The following is a 20,629-nucleotide window of genomic DNA, read 5'->3' as shown; positions in this document are numbered from 1 at the left end:
CACATTTGGATAGATTTGAATTGTTTGAAAAAGTCCTAATTTGTGGGATTTATTCATGGAAAATAAATCATAGATTTTCTTTTCGACTATTTAATATATGTATCTTCTCATAAATAAAAAATAAAAAAAAGCCCAAATCCCTTTCGGTGTCTCTTTTTCCTGCAAAAAGCTTGAATCCCTTTGGGTGATTTACAATCTCCCCTCGTCCCTTTGGGTGCCAAAACCCAAATTCACTATAGTTTTTCTCTTTATCGCCACTATTTTGGAAATGTCTATGCTGCACAGTGTGCACATCCATATTGCCGCTCGAATTTTGACATGTACAATTCACTTTTTACTAACCCAGACCGGTTCTTCACATCAAATACCGCCGGTTCATTGGAGAATCTGGTTTCGGTTTGTACCAGTCCTTGTTTTCCACTTTTTCAAATTTGTGTTTTGAAACATTTGTCCTTAATATTCATACCTGGTATCTCAGATTTCCCTTTTTTCTTCTTTATATTTTCAAACATTAACAAATCCCTTTCGTACCCCTCCATCTTTCGAAGAAAATTATTTTCGTCGCAAAAAATGTATCTGAGCTTCGTTCCTGAGATGTCTTTGATGTTGTATTTTTAATATTTTGCCCATTTTGTAGTAAAGGATTGTTAATTAGTTTATTTTGAATGTTATAACAAATTTAACTAAGAATAAAAATACAATAACCGCCAAAATTGAAAGCCCAACATACATTAATATTAACAAAAAATTATATGCAATTCTCAAATCCAAATTAGAATACCGAGGAACGATTTCAAAGTCATCATAAAATAATAAGATTACTAGGAAAATGATTTAGAATTCTCAATTTTCAACTATACACGGTTACACGAATGCACGCTACACGGTATGTTCATTCGTACACGATGTGTTTAACATGGTATAATCATTCGTGCACGGGTTTCTTGTCCGTGCACATACTGTGTAACCATGTAAGAAATCGCTAACCATGTACGCTAAACCCGTGCATGTTTGATTTGAAGGAATGGATTTGTCCGTATACACTAATTACAATTTCCTTTGCTAGATTGAACTGGATTAATAAAAAAAAACGTGTTTGATAGGATGGGCAACATATGTATTTTATGTTTGGTTCATGGTATTACTAGTTAGATTATATGTTGGAATTACAAATTTACCCTCCACTAATTGCAAAATCCCAAGAGTCACCCTTATGCAATCCATGCGGCACAATATAAGGAATTTGGAGAGGCGAGATGATATTCCACCCGCCAAATTCGCGCACTACATCTGGAAGGATTTCACATCTGCTTGCTTGGATAAGGGTTCCACGGATCGTTTTCTTCTATTGGAGACGTTCTACCCAGCTGGTATCATGAGTTCAGCAGCAACTCAAGGTCTGTGATATATCGGTGATATCGTTTGTCCTATTGATTCGCCATTGCTGTGTGGTTTTGTTTTTTAATTTTTTTTTTCTCTTTTTGGGTTGTTGATGATGTTTCTATTTTATTGTTTGATGATGTTCGACATAGAAGTCCATGATGTCCTGTTTTGTGGGTTTTGCTGTTGCAAATGAACTTAGATTTTTAATAGCAGATTATGAAACAACTCATGTGTAGTGCTTGGTTGAACTTAGATCTTAACGAAGCTTCTTTTTTTAATGTTGGGTTTATGTTTCTTGAATATGCTTCATTCGAGATGTGCTATAGGATTCCTACACACAAATTTAAATAGAATATGTATAGTTACTCTGTAGCTCGCCATGTGAGCATCAACGCTTTATGTTTGAAACAGATTTGCATTCTCTAATTAATGGTGTTTTTTGGTGGTGTACTGTCGATTGTTACAGGGACCAATGAGGCTGCCCGTGGTTGTCGTAATAATAAGAACGACAAAACACGTAGGAGCTGGTCGGAACGAGAGGAAAAAGTGCTATTGGCAGCATTGAAAGAGTTAGTTGTGCAAGGGTGGAAATCTGATAACGGTTTTCGCGCGGGATACTTAACCAAACTGGAGGAAGCCATGAGGAAGGAATTTCCTACCACTGGCCTAAAGGCAATGCCACATATCAACTCGAAGACGACTACCTGGAAGAAGAACTACTACTCGCTCTGTGAGATGCTAAAGTTGACTGGTGTAGGATTCAATGCGAACGGAACGCACATGGTGGACTGCAACAATGAGCAATGGGAAGCAATCGTGAAGGTTTGAATTTCATAGCCTATGTAAGGTTGTTTTACATGTGTGGAAATAGTTGTATAGTTTACTAAATTATGGTCTTCGTGTGTTATAGAAGGATCCAAACGCCAGGCTGATGCGCTATAAAAGCTGGCCATATCTAGATGTGTGGAGAGAAATCTTCGGCAAGGATAGAGCTAACGGTGATACTGCCGAGGACATGATGGAAGCAGCCCACCAAATGTACCGCACCATTGATCTTGATCAACATGGAGGCGAAGGCGATTATCATGTCCAAATGGAGGATGTGTTCGAGCAAACTGCAGAACCCGAGAGTGCGAGTGAGACGAGGCTACCTGAGGTCACACCGCGTGTGATAAACAGGAAGCGTAAGACACGTGAAGCATTCAGCGGTGTGTGTGACACGTTGGTTGAGATAAGTCGTGGCACGAAGGAGAGTTTGGATGCAATCGGGAAGAGAATGGGGCACGATGTCGACATTGCCGAAGCAAGGAAGCAGGTTTATGTGCAGCTCAGTGTCATCCTCGGTTTGACTCAGAAAGCGATATTCGAAGTTTGTGACTTGCTCGCAAAGGAAGTCGAGCGTTTGGACATTTTCACATCTCTACCAGACGCTGCGAAGCCCGACTATGTGATGCACTTGCTCGAAGATAAATATAAGAAATGATTTGGAGAAGTAAGCTTTTGACGTAGTTTTTAAAGTATGAATCTCATAAGGAGATGATCTATTTTGTGTTTTATGACTTGGTTTTTGTAAGCGCTAATGAACGCTATAATTAAACCTATCTGTGCTTGTATTCGAACTTAGGTGGAAATTTCAAGTGCCTACTGTAGGAAGCCTTAATCCGACGGCCCTGATGTGTATATTTAATTAGTAAGCTCAAACATGGAAGTTTCGTCTTATATATTTGATGCTTAATTTCTTTTGCATTGAATCTTATCATATTTTGCAAATTTTGACATACGAAATGCTAATCAATTGAGCCTTGAATTGGAATACAAAAAGTTTGTGGGAACACACGTCATACATAGAGAAATACTTAGCAACTTCATATTTGATTAGTAGTCATAATCCAGCAACTAAACAACTTCGCCCCCTTACATAATTATTACATATCAGCCAAAAAGAAAGCTCCCTTAAACCATTGGTAACCCACAAAATGTATAAGTAGGAGCTCCCATAAACGGAGGCGAAGAAGTTGCAACAACAAATTACATCATTTATATGGCGAAGAAGATGCACAAGAGCTACCTCCCTTGTCGGAATCCGGGGTGTTGGCGTGGTCTTTAGGCTTCAGTGGGAACGCGTTTCGTGGTGGAAATTCGTGTGTCACTGCGAGGCTGTAGTTGCGCGGGGGCTGACGGAATGGAGCATTGATGTCCAAGGGTTGCGTGGGGGTGTCCGGGATAACACTTGAAGAGCCACCATCGTCAAAGATATTACGTACCACATTCAGCGCAGCTTTTGCAATCGGTGAGACAATTTCATCGCCAGATGAGTTCTCCTCTAGGACCTCTGTGCTCGCCTCTTCCTCCCACTGTGGCTCGTCATCATCCACATTAATGACAGTGGGTTGCCCCTCGTCGACGCCAAATAGTTGCTCGAGCTTGTAGATTTGTGGTTCACCTTTGTGGCGATATGCTTGGAAGAATCTTTTCTCCTTCAAAGAGACAAAGTATATAACAATCATTTTGTGCTTATTTAACAAGAATGATTAGGAAAAATTTCGCACATGCCGTTGGCAAGTACCTCGAAAAGACGAGCCCACACGGCATCGTCAGCGTGAACAACATTTCGAGGGAGTTCCCATCGCGTCTCAGCCATCTTTGTTAGTTTCTTGAATGTCACGAAATGCTTACACACGAGGTGAATAATCACATAAAATGAAATGCCAAGTTAAAACAAAAAATATAACAGTTCACATAAAATCAAATGCCAATTTAAAACAAAAAATATAACAATTCACAGTTTTCAAAGTCGAACATAAGAAGATTAATGCACTGTGAGAAGCAACACATTCTATATAACAAACGAGGTGTTTGTGAATAGTTTCACCTAATTAGGATTTAGATATTGGTTCCACATCTCCTCAGCCAATGCTTCTCTCATGGCATTCCATTGAGGTGAAGCTTCAATACTGTCAACGAAGTCATCAACCTCTCATTCTACACCACCCTGCCCCTCATGCATATCATCGTATTGTTGTTCAACCGGATCAATTGACATCCCCCTACGAATGAAGTTATGTAATAAAAAGCACGACATAATCAACCTATTTTGAATCTTTATGGGGTAGAATGTAGTGGATCGAAGAATTCCCCACCGCATCTTCATGATGCCAATGGCTCTTTCAATCACATTTCTCGCCTTGCTATGCCGGAGATTAAATAGTTCTTCCTTATTTTGAGGTCGTGAACCCATTGGACCCCATTCTTTCAAGTGATATCGTACGCCTTTGTAGGGAGTAAGAAAACCATCGCTGTTGGCATAGCCATTGTCACACAAGTAATATCTACCTATATATAACCCAAAGAAATAAAATCTCAACTGTTAGTAAGCTTTTTTAGGTGGCATATTGGATAAACATGTAACTAGCCATAAGGAACTGAATTGGAAGGGTTTAACTACCTCTTGGCACCTTTAATCCATGTGGCCTATTCAAAGCATCTCTTAAAATCCTACAATCCGATGCTGACCCTTCCCAACCGGAAAGTGCATATACGAATTGAAGATTGCGATCGCAAACGTCTAAAACATTTGTGGAAATTTCACCTTTGCGTGTTATGTATCTTGGTTTGTCGGTAGTACTGACCAAAACATTCACGTAGGTGCCATCTAATGCCCCTAAACAACCCTACACAAGACATAAGAAACAACCGTAAACACAGGTAAAACTCAACAAGTAGCCCGTATATATGTCAATTTATATAATAGCTACATTAACCAACTAGAGGTACCTCGAACCATTTCCACCTATCGTTTGTGCAATCGTCCGCGACAGCCTCGGGTTTTGCTAGAAATGTCTCATGTAATCGTAAAATAGCCCCTAATACGGCATGGACGTAATGTGATATTGTTTGGCCAGAACGCCAAAAATTGAACCTTACTATTCGATTTTTTTGTGATGGGCAAGGACCGAGACGAACATAGCTACTTGTTCTTCAACACTAACGTGTCGCCCATGAACTAAGCCCTCCATATCCCTTAATATTTGACACAAACGACCAAATGCATTACGGTCCATGCGAAGGTTATTGATACAATCTACATCACTACAGCCTATTAGTTGTCCTAAATGCCTCTCCTAATCAGGCATACGACATATCAAGCCGTAAGGAGCAGCTGCCCCCTCAAGCGTTCTTCTTCTTGAACACAAGCTATCAACATAAGCAACAACAATAGCTATTTGCATCAAATGTTGGCGCAACACCTCTTGCACCAACATATACACAACATCAGATTCTCGTATATGTTCCCTCCCCGACATCTACAAACCAAGAAGGCACAATTATAGCCCAATATGCAAATCAGTCCCAACCAAACATAAATACAAGGAAATGACTATACTACTCACAACAAATAAAACAATATTATCACTATTGAACGCAGAACAAAGAGCCAATTAAACTAGAAAATCACATCAGTTTATGTCCATGCAACCACACCCACAAGCATCAACTACAACTAGTACCACTATCATCGGCAAAATAAAGACGAGCCATACAGGGTCTAACATAAAGCATTGCATAAACAGAGGAAATCACGTATACCGTGTATTTGGGTTACCAAAATGGCGTTCCTCGGACCAGATGTCCCTGAAATATAAAAACAGCAACAACATGGTTATGAAACACATCCACAGATTATCAACAAACGAACTCAATTTATATAAATAAAAAATTACATAAAAAAATTATCTCAATCTGAACCCTAGCGTATTTTTTTTCCACCTTGAAGTTCTATAAGAAGCATTTTAGTAGAAAAAATTACACTACTTGCAAAATTGAGGGGAGTGAGGAAGTCGAAATAACAATCAATAATATAGAAATCAAGATTAGGGGCGAATTGGTTTTCATAAACCAAATTCGCTAGAACCAAATACAATATGTAAACCAACACTGAATCGAGAAGAGATTCAGTAGATCTTCGTTAGAATTCGATTTTTTTGAGGAATTGAAGCGTACCTTGGTTTGATTCAGTTGCTTCCGTCGATTTTTCTCCAAAGAAGATCAGAGTTCCCGGTAGGCGCAGAGAATTGGGTAGAGAATTGGGGGATGCGAATTTGAACAGTTTAATGATTGAATTTGAAAAAGTTGAGGGCAATTATGGTAGAAATAAAGTAGTATTAAAATCTGGAAAATGTATCGGAGGGGGGTGGCCGGCTGGGTAACACTGAATCTACAGTGAATTTGCATCGGGCCATTACAATTCTCAGGGCCATGTTGGATTTGTTTATAAGAAACCAAACACCCATATAAGCCTATATCCCTATGCTATCCACCCCTTTTACAACAAACCAAACGCACCCTAACTGTGTGCCCTAACCGTGACTTGTAAGAGATTGTCCATTATTTTGTTGATTTCATAATTTTCTATCATTTCCCATATGTATATTAACGCAAATATGTAATTGCCATATGTTACTATATTATTCAACTAATAGTCATTTGTTTTGTATTACATGGATGATTACTCTTTATGAAGTTTACTTACTAGTTCTAAAGTATTTCATTCAATTAGTATAGTTTGATCTATAGATGAAACTATAGTAATCATTCATATCGAAGATATTGTTCATATATAATAAAGGATATTTAAAAACATATTAGTGATGATATATCTGATATTTAATTACAAAAATATCACAAAAACTATGGTTTTCAACTATACACGGTTACACGAATACACGCAATACGGTATGTTCATCCATGCAAGATACACGGTATAACAGAACATGCATTATTTTCTAATGCACGGTAACTGTACATGGTATGATTTTTAATGCATAATTTGTTTATTCGTGCATGGTATGCTTTAAGTTAAGGTGCACGGTTTGCATATCATTGACTGTGCACAGTATGCATCTCTGCCATACACGGTACTCTAGGAAAACAAGGACATGTACAAATCGAAAACCAAGTTATCCAATAAACCGGCGGTATTTGATGTGAAGAACCGGTCTGGGTTAGTAAAAAGTGAATCATACTAGATTATAATGAAATAATACATGTCAAAATTCGAGCGACAGTGTGCACATGCACACTGTGCAGCATAGACTTTTCCGGTTTTCCCCCTATTTCTCACAAAATACGGCCCTGCACATCTACACTACAAATTGTTGCTTGCCACTAATGGGAGAAGTCTCTATCCCATTAATTCATAGTCTAATAAACTTAAATGCCTACAAAGAAACACCCAAAATAGGTCATTTTTTTAAATCATTGTGGCTTCTGGAGTTGAAAAAATAAAGTTATTGGTGATGAGAATCATGGGATTGGAATAGTAGTTGGACTCTGCATTAAAATTGTTCTTGATAGATTGGTTCAAGAATGTATAATATATTCTCTTCGTCCACAAAAAAGTTGTCACATTGTAAACGACACAAATTTTAATAAAATCGATGAAGTATTTTTTTGATTCTATAACGGTCTTTCTCATGCTTATATTTTATTTTATTTTTATCAAAGACAAATATCCAACTAGTGAAGACATAGATCAGATCATATCAACTGAAATTTTCGATTAGATATTGGACGAGGCTTACTACAATGCAGTTCGTGAGTTCATGATCCATGAACCATGCGGTTTGATAAGAAAAAAAAATCTTCTTGTATATTCGATGGTAGAAGCACAAAGCATTTCCCGAAGAAATTTTGTAAATCCACGTATATTGATGAAGATGATTATCCAAGCTATAGAAGAAGGGATAGTGGACACACCAATTTGAAAAATGATGTTTTGCTTGATAATAGATATGTTGTTTCTCATAACAATATGTTATAATGATATATGGAGCTCATATATCAATGTAAAGTAGTGCAATCAATTGAGATCGATAAAGTATTTATTGAAATACGTTACCAAAAGCAATGATAGGGTACCTTCAACTTTCTACCAGAGCAATGGAGATAAACACAAGAAAAAGTCGTGGATGCAGTGAATACGTAACACTATTATCGATATATTTCATCGTGTGAAGCGTCGTAGGAGGGTATCAGGATTTGATATTCATATAAAGATCCATCTGTTGATCGTCTTAGTTTTCACTTGCCAGGTGAGCAAACAATTATTTTCTCAGAAAATGACGCAATTGATAACATAGTTAATCATACCACAGTTAGACACAATATGTTCCTTGCTTGATTTGAGGCTAATAAAAAGTATGTAGAAGCTAGGAAGTTGACATATTTTGAATTTTAAATTTTGTCTGTTTGAAAAGTGATAAACAAGTACTAGAACCTAGAAAAAAAAGAATTTTATATTGAAATAATTTTCTACTACATCTAGGAAATAGTGAGATCTACTATTTGAGATTGCTTTTCAATGTTGTATGCGGGCCAACATGCTTTGAAGATTAAGATATATAAATTGTGTACAGTAAATTCAATTAAGGATGCATTTTATTCATTGAGTTTGTTAGATAACGATGCTTTGAATATTAAGATATATAAATGGTGTACAATAAATTCATTTAAGGGTGCATGTTATTCATTGAATTTGTTAAAAAACGCAAAAAAAAATATAGCGATAGAGTTATAAAGCCAAGTTAATGAAATTATGCGTTGTCAATTAGATATTTATTTGCAGAGGTGGTCTTGGGTACTGTACATCTGTGTTGACCCGTACTCAAATCATGACCCGCATCCTGATCCAAATCCGCATCATGACTTAAATCGTATAAATGACATTATTCGGTTATACAAATGACATTGTCTGTAATTGACACTATTCTGTTATACAAATGACACTGCGCATAAATGACACTATAACATTGTAAATGACACTACCTATCATTGACACTATAAGATTGTAAATGGCACTATAATATTTTAAATAACACTATAAGATTAAAAATGACACTATAATATTTTAAAATGTTACAGTGTCGTTATATAATTGAATAGTGTCAATTATATACAATATTATTTGTATAACTGAATATTGTTATTTACACGATTTCGATCAGAATATAGGTTTGAATTAGCATGCATACAATCAACCCAAATATACGATACAGTCTGATGGAGATTTCGTGTTATTTGTACTAAGTGCTAATGAATAGACTAGAGATTCTTTGCCAAAATTAACAAGCAAACTAAATGTCACGATTTGTCATGCTTTCACATACATGATTTGTCTTCTTGCAATTTATTCAAACTTTTCTGTTTACTTGTTAGTTTTGGCAAATAAATACAAAACTGATCACGCAGCATATTTGATTGTATATTCATTTCAAAGGGAGGAGATATTTAGCAAACACATAAATTTATTGCACTGCTTTAAATATTGAATTGCAAGTTTCGTTACATGCAACGCCTCACGAAATCTAATCTAATCCGCCACCATATCGGAGCTCCGGCACCACCTCTTTTCATCGACTCGCTTAGTAACCATACCCTGCCATCAAACACAATCCCCCAAAACATTAGCCATTGCACTCTTTCCTCAATCATAATAATGTCAAAAAGATCCAGCATTACCTGAGTTGTCCATTGGATTTCCTGCCACGACGGGCTCGGCTTCCTTGATCTCCACCACCACGCAGTCGGACATCAAGAATGTCTTCGCCACCGAAGATGCGTGCTCTAAGCAACACCTCACCACCTGAGCTCAACAACACAACCAGATGAGGTATTAGGACTAACTTCATACTTTGTCATGCTTCTGTGTATTGAACCCTAATCCACTATCCCACGAACGACGAGAAGTGAAACACCTACCTTAGTTGGATCGATAATTCCAGCAGCCATGAGATCTTCATACTGTCCAGTTGCGGCATTGTATCCGTATTTAGGGTTATCACTTGACAGCACCTAAACATATAAGCACTTGGATTTTAGAGGAATGATTTTCTTCAAAAGAGCACGTAAATGGCAAGTATTCACACACCTTTTCACTAACAACACTTCCATTAACACCAGCATTCTTGGCTATCAATTTCAACGGATAACTCAAAGCTCTTTTCACTATGTCTGCTCCAACCTGCAACCAGATACCCCACTTAGTTGGATTTACTAAATGATACCGATTTGAAACAATACACTCCAGAACTTTAGAATATCAAGGAATGGCCTGAGACTCTCATCATCAAGAACCGATCCCGATAATGGAATTTTGGTCAAGGCTTTACCTTCTCCTCAACATTATCAAGAGTTTCCTTGATAGCATCGACTTTGGATGCAAGCCTCAATAACGTGCATCCACCTCCAACGACAATTCCTTCCTCAACAGCAGCCTGCAGCAAGCAAAAATTTCATTAAAACCTATTAACATCCTCCAGCAACAGAGAATATTGACCTTTTAGAGTGCTAGAAAGCTAACCTTAGTGGCGTTGAGAGCATCTTCTACTCGAAGTTTCTTCTCCTTCAGTTCTGTTTCAGTTTGCGCTCCAACCTTCAGACATCAGAGGTGCAATGATTTAGATGATTATAGAAACAATAACATACACCTTAAAGATAATAAACTGAACCTAGATTACCTGAATCACAGCAACCCCTCCAGATAGCTTTGCAATTCTTTCATTTAATTTTTCCTTCTCATAATCTTGATCAGCCGCCTGCTCAAAAGTGACGCATCATTCCAGAGCTTTACAAAACACTAAATATAGATCAAACCAGATACACTGACGCAAAAGTAGGCAGAAGTTACACACCTCAATGAGGTTTCTTATTTGAGAGACACGTTTGTTTATGGCATCCTGAGTACTTCCATCCCCAACTATCGTAGTGGAATCCTTAGTCAACACCACCTTGGCAGCATGTCCCAAAACCTCCTTATCGGCCTTGTCTAAGGTTAGCCCAACTTCCTCCCTGATCACAGTTCCTACATATAGAATGAAATTTCCTCTTAGTGACAGACAAATATGTTAGGACACAAAAATTGTTTTCAACCGACAGATATGGAAGAAAGCCAAACAGGTGACGAGTACAAAAGTCGTGCAAAGCAGCTCAATTCCAAAATATCAGCAAAGGAAGTTTAACCACAAATGTACCTCCTGTCAAAGTAGCAATGTCATCAAGATACTGACTCTTTCTCTCCCCAAATCCAGGAGCTTTAAGTGCAGCAACTTTCAGTGCCCCCCTCAGCTTGTTCACAACGAGAGTTCCTAGAGCTTCTTGTTCAATATCTTCAGCAATTATCAACACAGGATAACCACCTCTAATGGCATCTTCCAAGACATTAATGAGATCTCTTGCATTTGTAATTTTCTTGTCGACAAGTAACAACTGCAGGAGCAAATCCATTTGTTAGCAAGAACAAATTTATCACGCTCCTACTACATGTAATGGATACTTTGTTAAATGGACAAATAAATGGTTACCTTGCAATTGTCATACTCAACAGTCATTTTCTCGCTGTCGGTTACAAAGTAGGGAGAGATATAGCCACGGTCAAACTGCATTCCTTCAACAACATAAAGATTGTTTTCTGCACTTCGGCCCTCTTCGAGAGTAACCACACCTTTCCTACCAACTTTGCTCAAAGCCTCAGCTATCATATTCCCTACTTCATAGTTGTTTCCTGCACTTACAGCAGCAACATCTGCTAGTTCACTATCTTCAACCTGCAAATTTCACCCTAGTTATTCCATTCCATCGTAACATTGCATAATAATCGACTTATACATTACAGAAAGTTCGTGCACATGCAGACTGTTAATCGCCAAGATTGAAAAGGCTACCTCTTTTGAGATCGCTTTCAGTTCAGCAACCAATGCTTTGGTAGTCTTTTCAATTCCTCTAGTAATAAGGACAGGGTTTGCTCCAGCTGCAACTACCTGAAAACATGGTGAATCCACAAGATATAAACATTTCTGGTGTAAGATATCATTGCCAGCAGCATAAAGAGCCCACATACCTTAACACCTTCGGCAATAAGCCCTTGTGCAAGAACAACAGATGTTGTTGTCCCATCCCCAGCCAGGTCATTTGTCTTCGCAGCTGCTTGTCTAACCAATTTAGCTCCTATGTTCTCAACTGGATCTTCCAACTCAACCTATATTGAAATCAATGAAGTTGCAAATATAAAATTGAACAACCATGAATCCATGACAAGACAAGACTAGGGGTGGGAAGATAGGGTTCGGGTATAGGGTACCCGATTACCCGACCCGAAAAAATCGGGTATCGGGTACCCTATACCCGAAAATTTCGGGTTCGGGGTCGGTATCGGGTATTTTGGGTACTAAAATATCGGGTATCGGGTATACCCGATCGGGTATCGGGTATATCCGAAAATACCCGATTTTTTCAATTATTTAATTAATTAAATTAATTTCAAAACACTTTACTTTCCCACCCAGCCCTAGAATTAGACTTCGTTCCTTCTTCCTTCTTAGTTCTTGCTGCCCGCCTCCTTCTTTCCTTGCCCTCCCTCTGCCCGCCTCCCCCAGCCTCCTCACGCGGCGCGCCGGCGCCGGCCACCGTCGCCCCCAGCCAGGTCGCGAGCCGTCCCCAGCCAGGTCCGAGCAGACGCCGCCAGCCGCGCAGGACGCAGGACGCAGCTGCCGCCAGGTACGATTCTTGTTGTTCTTCTTCTTCTGAATCTTCTTATTCTTCCTTTTTTTTTAAATGACTCAATGTGTTATGAATTCAGTTGGCTTTAGATTTCAGTTGAGTTCAGAATGTTTGATTCAGTTGAGTTTGAATGTTTGATATAAATTAGCTAAATCACATCTGTTATGCATCAATTTATTGCCAGCAGAATTGAAATACTTATGCCCATTGCAAACTATAAATTGAATTGACAAGTAATTTGTTAATTATAATTAAGAAATTAATCCATATCTATGTTGTGGTGAGATGGAAAACAAAAATATAGAGAAAGGGAAAGTGTGTGTAAGTGGTGGAAAGTTTGCGCATATAATATTGATTTGAGTGAGAAATGAGAACTGATTTTGAGTTCCAAATGTTTTGCTTGGTTTGAATGATTTTGAGAACTGATTTTCAGTTCCAAATGTTTTGCTTGGTTTGAATAATATTGATTTGAGTGATTTTGAGAACTGATTCAGTTCAGAATTCAAATGTTTTGCTTGGTTTGATTGATTTTCAGTTCCAAATGTTTTGCTTGGTTTGATTGATTTCATCATATCTATTATTGGTTTGATTGATTTCAGTTGGCTTGATTGATTGTTTCTAAATTAGTTTGAGCTATTATGACAATTTTCTTTATGAATTCATTTTCTAAATGACTAAATGAGTGTGTGTACTTATTTTGTAGTTTGCTACATTGTTATGGCATCTTCTCGCAATAGTAATCGTGTTGAGGAAGACGCTATTGATATGAATGATGATATGGATGATGATGGGTTAGAGGATATTCCTATCGGCGAAGAGGGGGAAGAAACAATAGAAACCGGATCTCAAAGTGGTGTATCAAAGAAAAGGAAAAAAGGAAGTGCACGCTCAGATCATTGGAAAGGTTTCACACTTATGTGGGTTGAAGAAGGTGATCCTCCGGAGAAGACACGCAAGGGGAAGTGCAAGACATGTGGAGCTGTAATTTGCGCCGATTCATACCGTAATGGGACGAATGGCCTCAAGAACCACACTATTTCGTGCTCCAAAAAGCATAAAAATACAACGGAAGGTCAAACTGTATTGCATTTCACACCTGCCAGCACGGATGGAACTAGCTCATTGTCAGCTTGGAAGTTTGATCAGAAGTTTGTTCGACTCACTTTGGCTGAGATGATTATCCTTGATGAGCTCCCATTCACACATGTGGAAAAGGAGGGCTTCCAAAAATTTGTTGCTGCTGCTTGCCCAATGTTCCAAATTCCTACAAGGCAAACGATCAGAGCTGACTGTGTGAAGATCTTCTTGGAGCGGAAAGATAGGTTGAAGACTTTCTTCACCAAGAAGGGCATGGGTAGGGTCTCATTGACCACAGATAGCTGGACTTCAATAAACAACACCAATTTTATGTGTGTTACTGCACACTTCATTGGTAAGGATTGGAGATTACATAAGAAGATCATTACATTTGTCAAGATCGTTAGTCACAAAGCCATTGATATTGGTGAGGCTATTGTGATGTCGATGAAGGATTGGGGCTTGCAGAGATTGCTTTGTTGCACGCTAGACAATGCAACAGCAAACGATGGGGCAGTAAGATATGTGAACTATTATCTTGATGAGGTGCAGTCTAGAGTTCTCGATGGAGGTTACCTCCATATGCGTTGCGCAGCCCACATCTTGAACTTGGTTGTGAAGGAGGGTTTACTTGAGATTGGTTTGTCGGTTCACAGAGTTAGAGAAGCAGTGAAGTGGGTCAAGGCCTCCCCAGCAAGAGCTTCAAAGTTTTATGACTATGCAAAGTTAGTCAAGATTGAATCCAAGAAGCAATTGTGTTTGGATGTCCCTACACGGTGGAACTCAACATATCTTATGTTAGAGTCAGCTGAGCCGTATGAGGAGGTGTTCGGGGTGTGTGGGAATATGTTCTCTTCTTATACAGAGGACTTGAAGAACAAAAAATTCGACAATGGGCCCATTGGACCACCTGAAGCGGCAGATTGGGTGAATGTTAAGAAGATCATAGAATAGCTCAAGAAATTCTACGACCTCACTCTTCTTGCATCCGGGACTTCATATGCCACTTCACACCTCTTCTTTGTTGAGATGTGTGATATATTTGATCTTATTGCTGAGTTGCAGGTGAGTGAAGATCTTGAGGTGTCTTCGATGGCTACCAAGATGAGGGCGAAGATTGGAAAATATTGGTTGGAGGATGTCGAATCAAATCCCAATATGAATAGGCTTCTTTATATTGCTGTTGTGTTGGACCCTAGGCAAAAGTTGAAGCATGTTGAGAAATGCTTCAAGTCGGTGTATGATCAAGAACGTGCTGCTGTTTTGGTGAGTGAGGTGACAAGCTTATTGAAGGCCTTATTTGAGCTTTATAAGGCATATCATCAGGTGGCACCCACATCTCGACCACGAGCAAGTGCTTCTACATCTTCAGGAGTTAGAGAGAGGAGGTCGGAACGTCGTAGTGCACTTAGCCTTGTGTCATTGCAAGAGAGTGAAGAAGATTGTGATGATCTTGATGCAAACGAGCTCACCATCTACCTCACTGAGAAGCAACACAAAATGGGTAAGAATGACGTCGACCAGTTTGATATTTTGATGTGGTGGTCGACCAATACTCCACGGTATCCTGTATTTGCTGAGATGGCCAGAGGTATCTTAGCTGTCCCCATATCTAGTGTTGCTTCAGAGTGTGCATTTAGTATGGGAGGACGTGTTCTATCACCGTATAGAAGTTCTTTGGCGCCGGAAATGGTTGAGGCCTTGATTTGTGCTGAGGATTGGTTAAGATCTAGCAGCTTTGATAAAAAAGATGAAGAAGGCGTTTCAGAAGAAAAGCAACAGCAGGAGTTTGAATCGGGTAATTACATATTCTAATTATTCCACTTCTACATATTATTATTTATTACATTACTTTGTTTGATTTATTTTTACTTCAATTTCAATTTCTTAATTCTTACAGTGCTCCATAGCTATACTCATGGTGATTCGAGGCCGGCACAGAGTCAAACGGAGCTAAGTGGAACTCGTGCATCGTAGTCGTAGGCTCGTAGCTATGGGCATCATTTTGTGATCTAGTTGACTAGTTGTGTACTAGACTTTGTCTTTGATATTTGTTTGAGACTTTGTGAGTTTGTGTACTAGACTTTGACTTTGTGTATTAGACTTTGTCACTTGGGTACTAGACGTTCGTTCCATTTAAAATTTTAGACTTCGGAGTTGATATTTGTGGTTGTTGATTTTAGATTTGATGTTATATATTATTTGTTAAAACAGGGAATTGAAAATGTACAAGATTATATAGGGCAAAGCATGAAAATAGGGGTTATATTTTCGTTTTTTTTTAAAAAAAAATCGGGTATTTTTCGGGTATTTTCGGGTATTAGGGTACCCGAATACCCGATTAAGCACAAATCGGGTAATTCGGGTACCCTAATACCCGAAATACCCGATTTCAGAATTTGACCTCAAAAACCTAATTTTGACCGGGTAATTTCGGGTACCCGAGTCGGGTATTAGGGTACCCGATTAATTTTCGGGTTCGGGTTCGGGTGGCGTTTTTCTGTCATTTTCGGGATCGGGTACCCGATTTTTTCGGGTAGGGTACCCGATCCCGACCCGATTCCCACCCCTAGACAAGACAACTCATGGAATCATTTTATCAGTGATTACTCAATAAGCACGCAAGTATAAACAATTCAAGATGTGGTGATTGGTTACCTCTCGAGCCACAGTAACTCCATCATTGACAATTTTGGGGGCACCATACTTGCTTTCAAGAACCACATTCCTTCCCTTGGGTCCAAGAGTGACACCCACTAGATCCGCAAGTTTGTTAACACCAACCTGCCAACAATCGAATCACCCTTTAGTAATCACCATAAGAGAAAAATACTAACTTTTAGCAGAAATCAAATGTTCCAAACAGGCACCTGAAGTCTCTTGATGGCTGAGCCATCCTTGTTGAAGTACAAGTCCTTGGCGGCTGCTGTTATCTGAGAAGGGCGTGTTTTGCGGAGGACCACATTCTTTCTCCTCCCAAGTGAACTAGCGGATATAGAAGCAAGAGACGACAACCTGCTCGATGAAACTGCGATTTTATCATCAAGCACCCTGCTGCCGGGGGCAGCCAATGAACCGACTGAGGACAGGCCAGCAAAAGTTGACGTCATTTACTTCGTACACCTATATCAGCAACAAATAGTTGAAATCAGTAAATAAGAGCATTACATATAACTTGCAGATAGACAGAACTGAATAAGGATAGTCCAACCAAATCGCAAATCTTAGCTAGAGCTCATATTACAAGCAAATTCTCTATCATCTTGCAAATGCAGTAACAGTTTCAATAACAAACAGTGAAGCATAAGGTGCCTTTGCAAAATCCAACCCACCCAAGACCCGCACCCAATTAGAAATTCTGGGGTTTCACAGAAATGGCATCTTTAATCAATAGACCGAGCTACAAAAACACAATAACTTGTTCATAATCAAGAAGCAGAGGCGCAATACAACGGCAATAAACATAGCGAGACCACAATTCGACATAGAAAATCATTTCCGTGAGTCCACAAAAAACGAAAATGAGGGGAGATGAGTGAGGCAGCTCACGGAAAATTGGAGGAGGATTGAAGAATGAAAGTTTTAGAAGCGAGGCAGCGGATGAGGAAGAGGGTTTATCCAGAAGCAGCCGCAAGTCGAAGATGGGTCTATTTAGGTTTTTAGTAGAAGTGGGTGAGTGTGTGGAAATGAAGTCAAGGGGGTAGCTCACTCACTTCTTCAAGTTTCCCGTCAGGTTGCGCCTCGGTCGACTCGCGGAGAGGAACAATCTAGAAACTCTCCCACATAAATTTATCCAACTAACCATAATAAAACTGTAATCTTTGCAAAAAAAATAAAAATAAAAAATCAAATTACATTCATTATTTTGCAATTAATTACATTATTTTAATTATGAAAATGTCACTTTATTTAATCATTTCCTCGGGGGTCTTGAAATCAAAGTGCTGCTGTATATTATAGGAATTGCATTAGGTAACAATACCGTAACATTCATTTATTTGTTCAATAAATAATAATAATAATAATAATAATAATAATAATAATAATAATAATAATAATAATAATAATAATGAGCAAATTTTAGATAAAACATTATAAAAGGCTAAATTTATATCATATAGTACATTAGTTTTGCCAACTTTTATTGTAAGAGTTGGAACTATCTCACATTAATGAGGTCAACGATTAAAATTTTGTTCCTTTTTACGCTTGGATAAACGGTCGAAAAATAGCCTTCTTAGTATAACTCAACCACATATATATAGTTGACATGTCCATCAAAATATACTAACTTGTTCACACCTATTTAAATTGCTTCTCAGCTTCTCAACACATTTGTACTTTTCAATAGAACTTCTCCATATATATGATCGCATTCTACAAGAAAATGAGCTTATACAATAAATTAAGAAACATTGAACATGTCAGTAATACGGTTGAACATACCAATAATTTTATTGAACGTTTGGGGTTTTTTGGGGGGGGCGAAACCTGGATACGTTCAACACAATTACCGATATGTTCATCAAAAATATGAATGTGAAATTTAATCTTAGTTATTGACCGTTTGATGGATCATGATTAATGGCTGAGATTGTTTCTCATTTCTTTGCAAACATTTATTTTTCTATTGAGCTTCCTCTTATATATATATATATAAGAGCGTTCTAATGAGATTTCTTGTATGTGATGAGATCTTAGATTGATTTGTAAGTGTTGATTTAATATATCATATGGCTGATATTTATATGTAGGGGAAATTTTATCTTGAATTTGAATTCTTGAGGAAGTGAAAATTTTACTAATTTTTTTAATATCGTTATTCAACACTATATACTGCATTATTCAACACTATATATATCTTATTCATTAGTCTCACGATCACGAAAAATAATATATAGTGTAACAAGAAAGCAAAAACACATTGAATCATATGACAAAGCACCAAAAAAAATAAGAAAAAGATTATATATATGCATGTGATTTCCTACTAGGCCTATTTTGTTGGTATGAAATAAGCTCAACAAATTAAAACAGAAGAAAGAGAGAAATTTAGAGCGTGCAATTTAGCCATAGTTAATTAGAGTTGAATTACTATATACGATGAAGGAAAGGTTGCAAGTAGCATCAAGGTGCAGAGGCTCTAATGAATCCATTATGTATCACATAAGCGGCCACACCTTATGGTTGTGATCGAGGCATTGGAAAGTTAGCATGGCTTCTTTTTGGACACCCTTAACAGGCTAGTTTCCTTCGAGCTTAACATCTACGATGTCGATGACCTTCTTCTTATTGAGCAACAGGATAGCCCACTGTGTGAGGTTCTGCTCTCGTGCTAGCCTTGAACTTTCCAAGGACTTCCTGTCTGTCGCAAGCTCAAGGAACACGACTCCAAAGTTGTACATGTCGATCCTGAGAGTCAAATGGCCCATCATTATATAGCGGGTGCATCGTAGCCATATGTGCCCATTATGCGAGTGGAGACATGAGTCGTGTCCCCCTTTGGCCCGTCTTTGGCAAGGTCAAAATTAGAGAACTTCGCGTTGTATTCCTCGTCCAACAAGGTATTGGATGTCTTGAAGTCACGGTAGATGACGGTGACGGGCTTCTCTGCATCGTGCATAAAGACCAGCCATTTTGCAAGTTTTCCTAAAAAAAGAAGAAAAAAATGAAGAAGTAAAAATGCAAAAGAAAGAGTAAGAAGTTATTTAAGAGAGAAGGTGTGGGAAGTTATCTCCACGTGGACGGCATAAATCAGAAGGAAAGTAAAAAAAGAAATGCCCCAAAATATATGGTAGAGATCGCTTGACAGTTAAAAGAACTAGGGAATTTGAAAAATGACAAAACTAGTAAGAAATATGTGACAAGTACTTGGCTGTAGTAGTGACACTGCCTCGGTAAATCAAATATCACTAGGGAAAAAGGTGAGCCATGAGGAAGGAGCCGGAAAAAGAAAAAAAATGGCTAATCTAAGATGATTACCAACATAATCATGTGGAGTAGGGGGAGTGATTGATGCGGAGCAAGCATGTATATTAATTATTTATAGCTATCACAAAATAAATCTACGGCTACAGTAAGAATTTTATCTTGTTGTAGTTTAATTGCCTATGAATACTTTAGAAATTATGAATTTAACATGAGAATCCTCTAGTTTATTACCTCCTATAGCTTGAATGTCAGATGGACAACGATGCGATAAGCCCAATAGCCGAAAGAAGAGCACAAAAATCCTCGTATGTTAAGGCAAATTTTCCCCCTATCTTTGCTGTGGGAGGAGTGTGAAAATTCTATGTCTTTTTTTATGCAGGAGTTTTGTTCTTCCTTCTTCCCTTTTTATAGGTGTAGATGGGCTAAGATAGAGATTTCTAAGAGGATCAAGATAAGACTTCCTGATATTATTAACTATAATTCTATCGTAACTTAAATTTAAGTCTATCAATATTGATTCATTCCATTAAATAATTAATATTGCACTATTTATCCTCATTTTCATTTAATTATCCATCGTGTTTAAGGTAGTACATATCCATTGATTAATTTAAACTTATTGGTAGCTTTAATTAATTACTATTATCCAAGAGTTTTAACCGCTCTAACCTTATTATTGTGCTTA

At 38.1% G+C, this 20,629-nt stretch overlaps 2 protein-coding genes and 1 long non-coding RNA gene across 6 annotated transcripts; 1 reads left to right on the top strand and 2 right to left on the bottom strand.

Moving 5' to 3' along the window:
* The first annotated feature begins 1,075 nt into the window (after positions 1-1,075).
* LOC131010345 (uncharacterized) lies at positions 1,076-3,032 on the top strand. Its single transcript, XM_057937832.1, has 3 exons — positions 1,076-1,397; positions 1,850-2,205; positions 2,294-3,032. The coding sequence occupies exons 1-3, from the start codon at positions 1,136-1,138 to the stop codon at positions 2,864-2,866; spliced, it is 1,191 nt and encodes a 396-aa protein (XP_057793815.1). The 5' UTR covers positions 1,076-1,135; the 3' UTR covers positions 2,867-3,032.
* A 1,123-nt stretch (positions 3,033-4,155) lies between these two features.
* Positions 4,156-6,724, bottom strand: LOC131010390 (uncharacterized). Its single transcript, XR_009096542.1, has 4 exons — positions 6,385-6,724; positions 5,971-6,015; positions 4,829-5,687; positions 4,156-4,716 (listed from the first exon to the last, which is right to left on the bottom strand). It is a non-coding gene; the product is annotated as an uncharacterized LOC131010390 (long non-coding RNA).
* A 2,944-nt stretch (positions 6,725-9,668) lies between these two features.
* Positions 9,669-17,807, bottom strand: LOC131010328 (ruBisCO large subunit-binding protein subunit beta, chloroplastic-like). 4 transcript variants are annotated; one of them, XM_057937803.1, is made up of 15 exons: positions 17,727-17,807; positions 16,884-17,136; positions 16,672-16,797; positions 12,278-12,415; positions 12,102-12,197; positions 11,742-11,984; positions 11,412-11,646; positions 11,073-11,242; positions 10,899-10,976; positions 10,742-10,813; positions 10,551-10,655; positions 10,310-10,402; positions 10,141-10,233; positions 9,901-10,024; positions 9,669-9,817 (listed from the first exon to the last, which is right to left on the bottom strand). In XM_057937803.1, the coding sequence occupies exons 2-15, from the start codon at positions 17,121-17,123 to the stop codon at positions 9,804-9,806; spliced, it is 1,827 nt and encodes a 608-aa protein (XP_057793786.1). In that variant the 5' UTR covers positions 17,124-17,136; positions 17,727-17,807; the 3' UTR covers positions 9,669-9,803. The 4 variants fall into 4 exon arrangements, with proteins under 4 accessions (XP_057793786.1, XP_057793785.1, XP_057793783.1 ...); XM_057937802.1 differs by having other exon boundaries at positions 17,563-17,795; XM_057937800.1 differs by lacking the exon at positions 17,727-17,807 and adding an exon at positions 17,346-17,696.
* Positions 17,808-20,629: the final 2,822 nt, after the last annotated feature.

This window comes from Salvia miltiorrhiza, chromosome 2, assembly GCF_028751815.1.
Source record: "Salvia miltiorrhiza cultivar Shanhuang (shh) chromosome 2, IMPLAD_Smil_shh, whole genome shotgun sequence".
Lineage (NCBI taxonomy): Eukaryota > Viridiplantae > Streptophyta > Magnoliopsida > Lamiales > Lamiaceae > Salvia > Salvia miltiorrhiza.
Note: the sequence above shows the minus strand (reverse complement) of the source record. Positions and strands in the feature narration are given on the sequence as shown.

Excerpts from the sequence above, each read along its gene's own strand:
- LOC131010345 (XM_057937832.1), top strand. The coding sequence starts at position 1,136 with ATGGTATTACTAGTTAGATTATATGTTGGAATTACAAATTTACCCTCC. Across the intron at positions 1,398-1,849 it reads GAGTTCAGCAGCAACTCAAG|GGACCAATGAGGCTGCCCGT; the intron begins GTCTGTGATATA and ends CGATTGTTACAG. Across the intron at positions 2,206-2,293 it reads AATGGGAAGCAATCGTGAAG|AAGGATCCAAACGCCAGGCT; the intron begins GTTTGAATTTCA and ends CGTGTGTTATAG.
- LOC131010328 (XM_057937799.1), bottom strand. The coding sequence starts at position 17,123 with ATGACGTCAACTTTTGCTGGCCTGTCCTCAGTCGGTTCATTGGCTGCC. Across the intron at positions 10,977-11,072 it reads AAATAAGAAACCTCATTGAG|GCGGCTGATCAAGATTATGA; the intron begins GTGTGTAACTTC and ends ACTTTTGAGCAG. Across the intron at positions 10,025-10,140 it reads GAATTATCGATCCAACTAAG|GTGGTGAGGTGTTGCTTAGA; the intron begins GTAGGTGTTTCA and ends TGTTGAGCTCAG.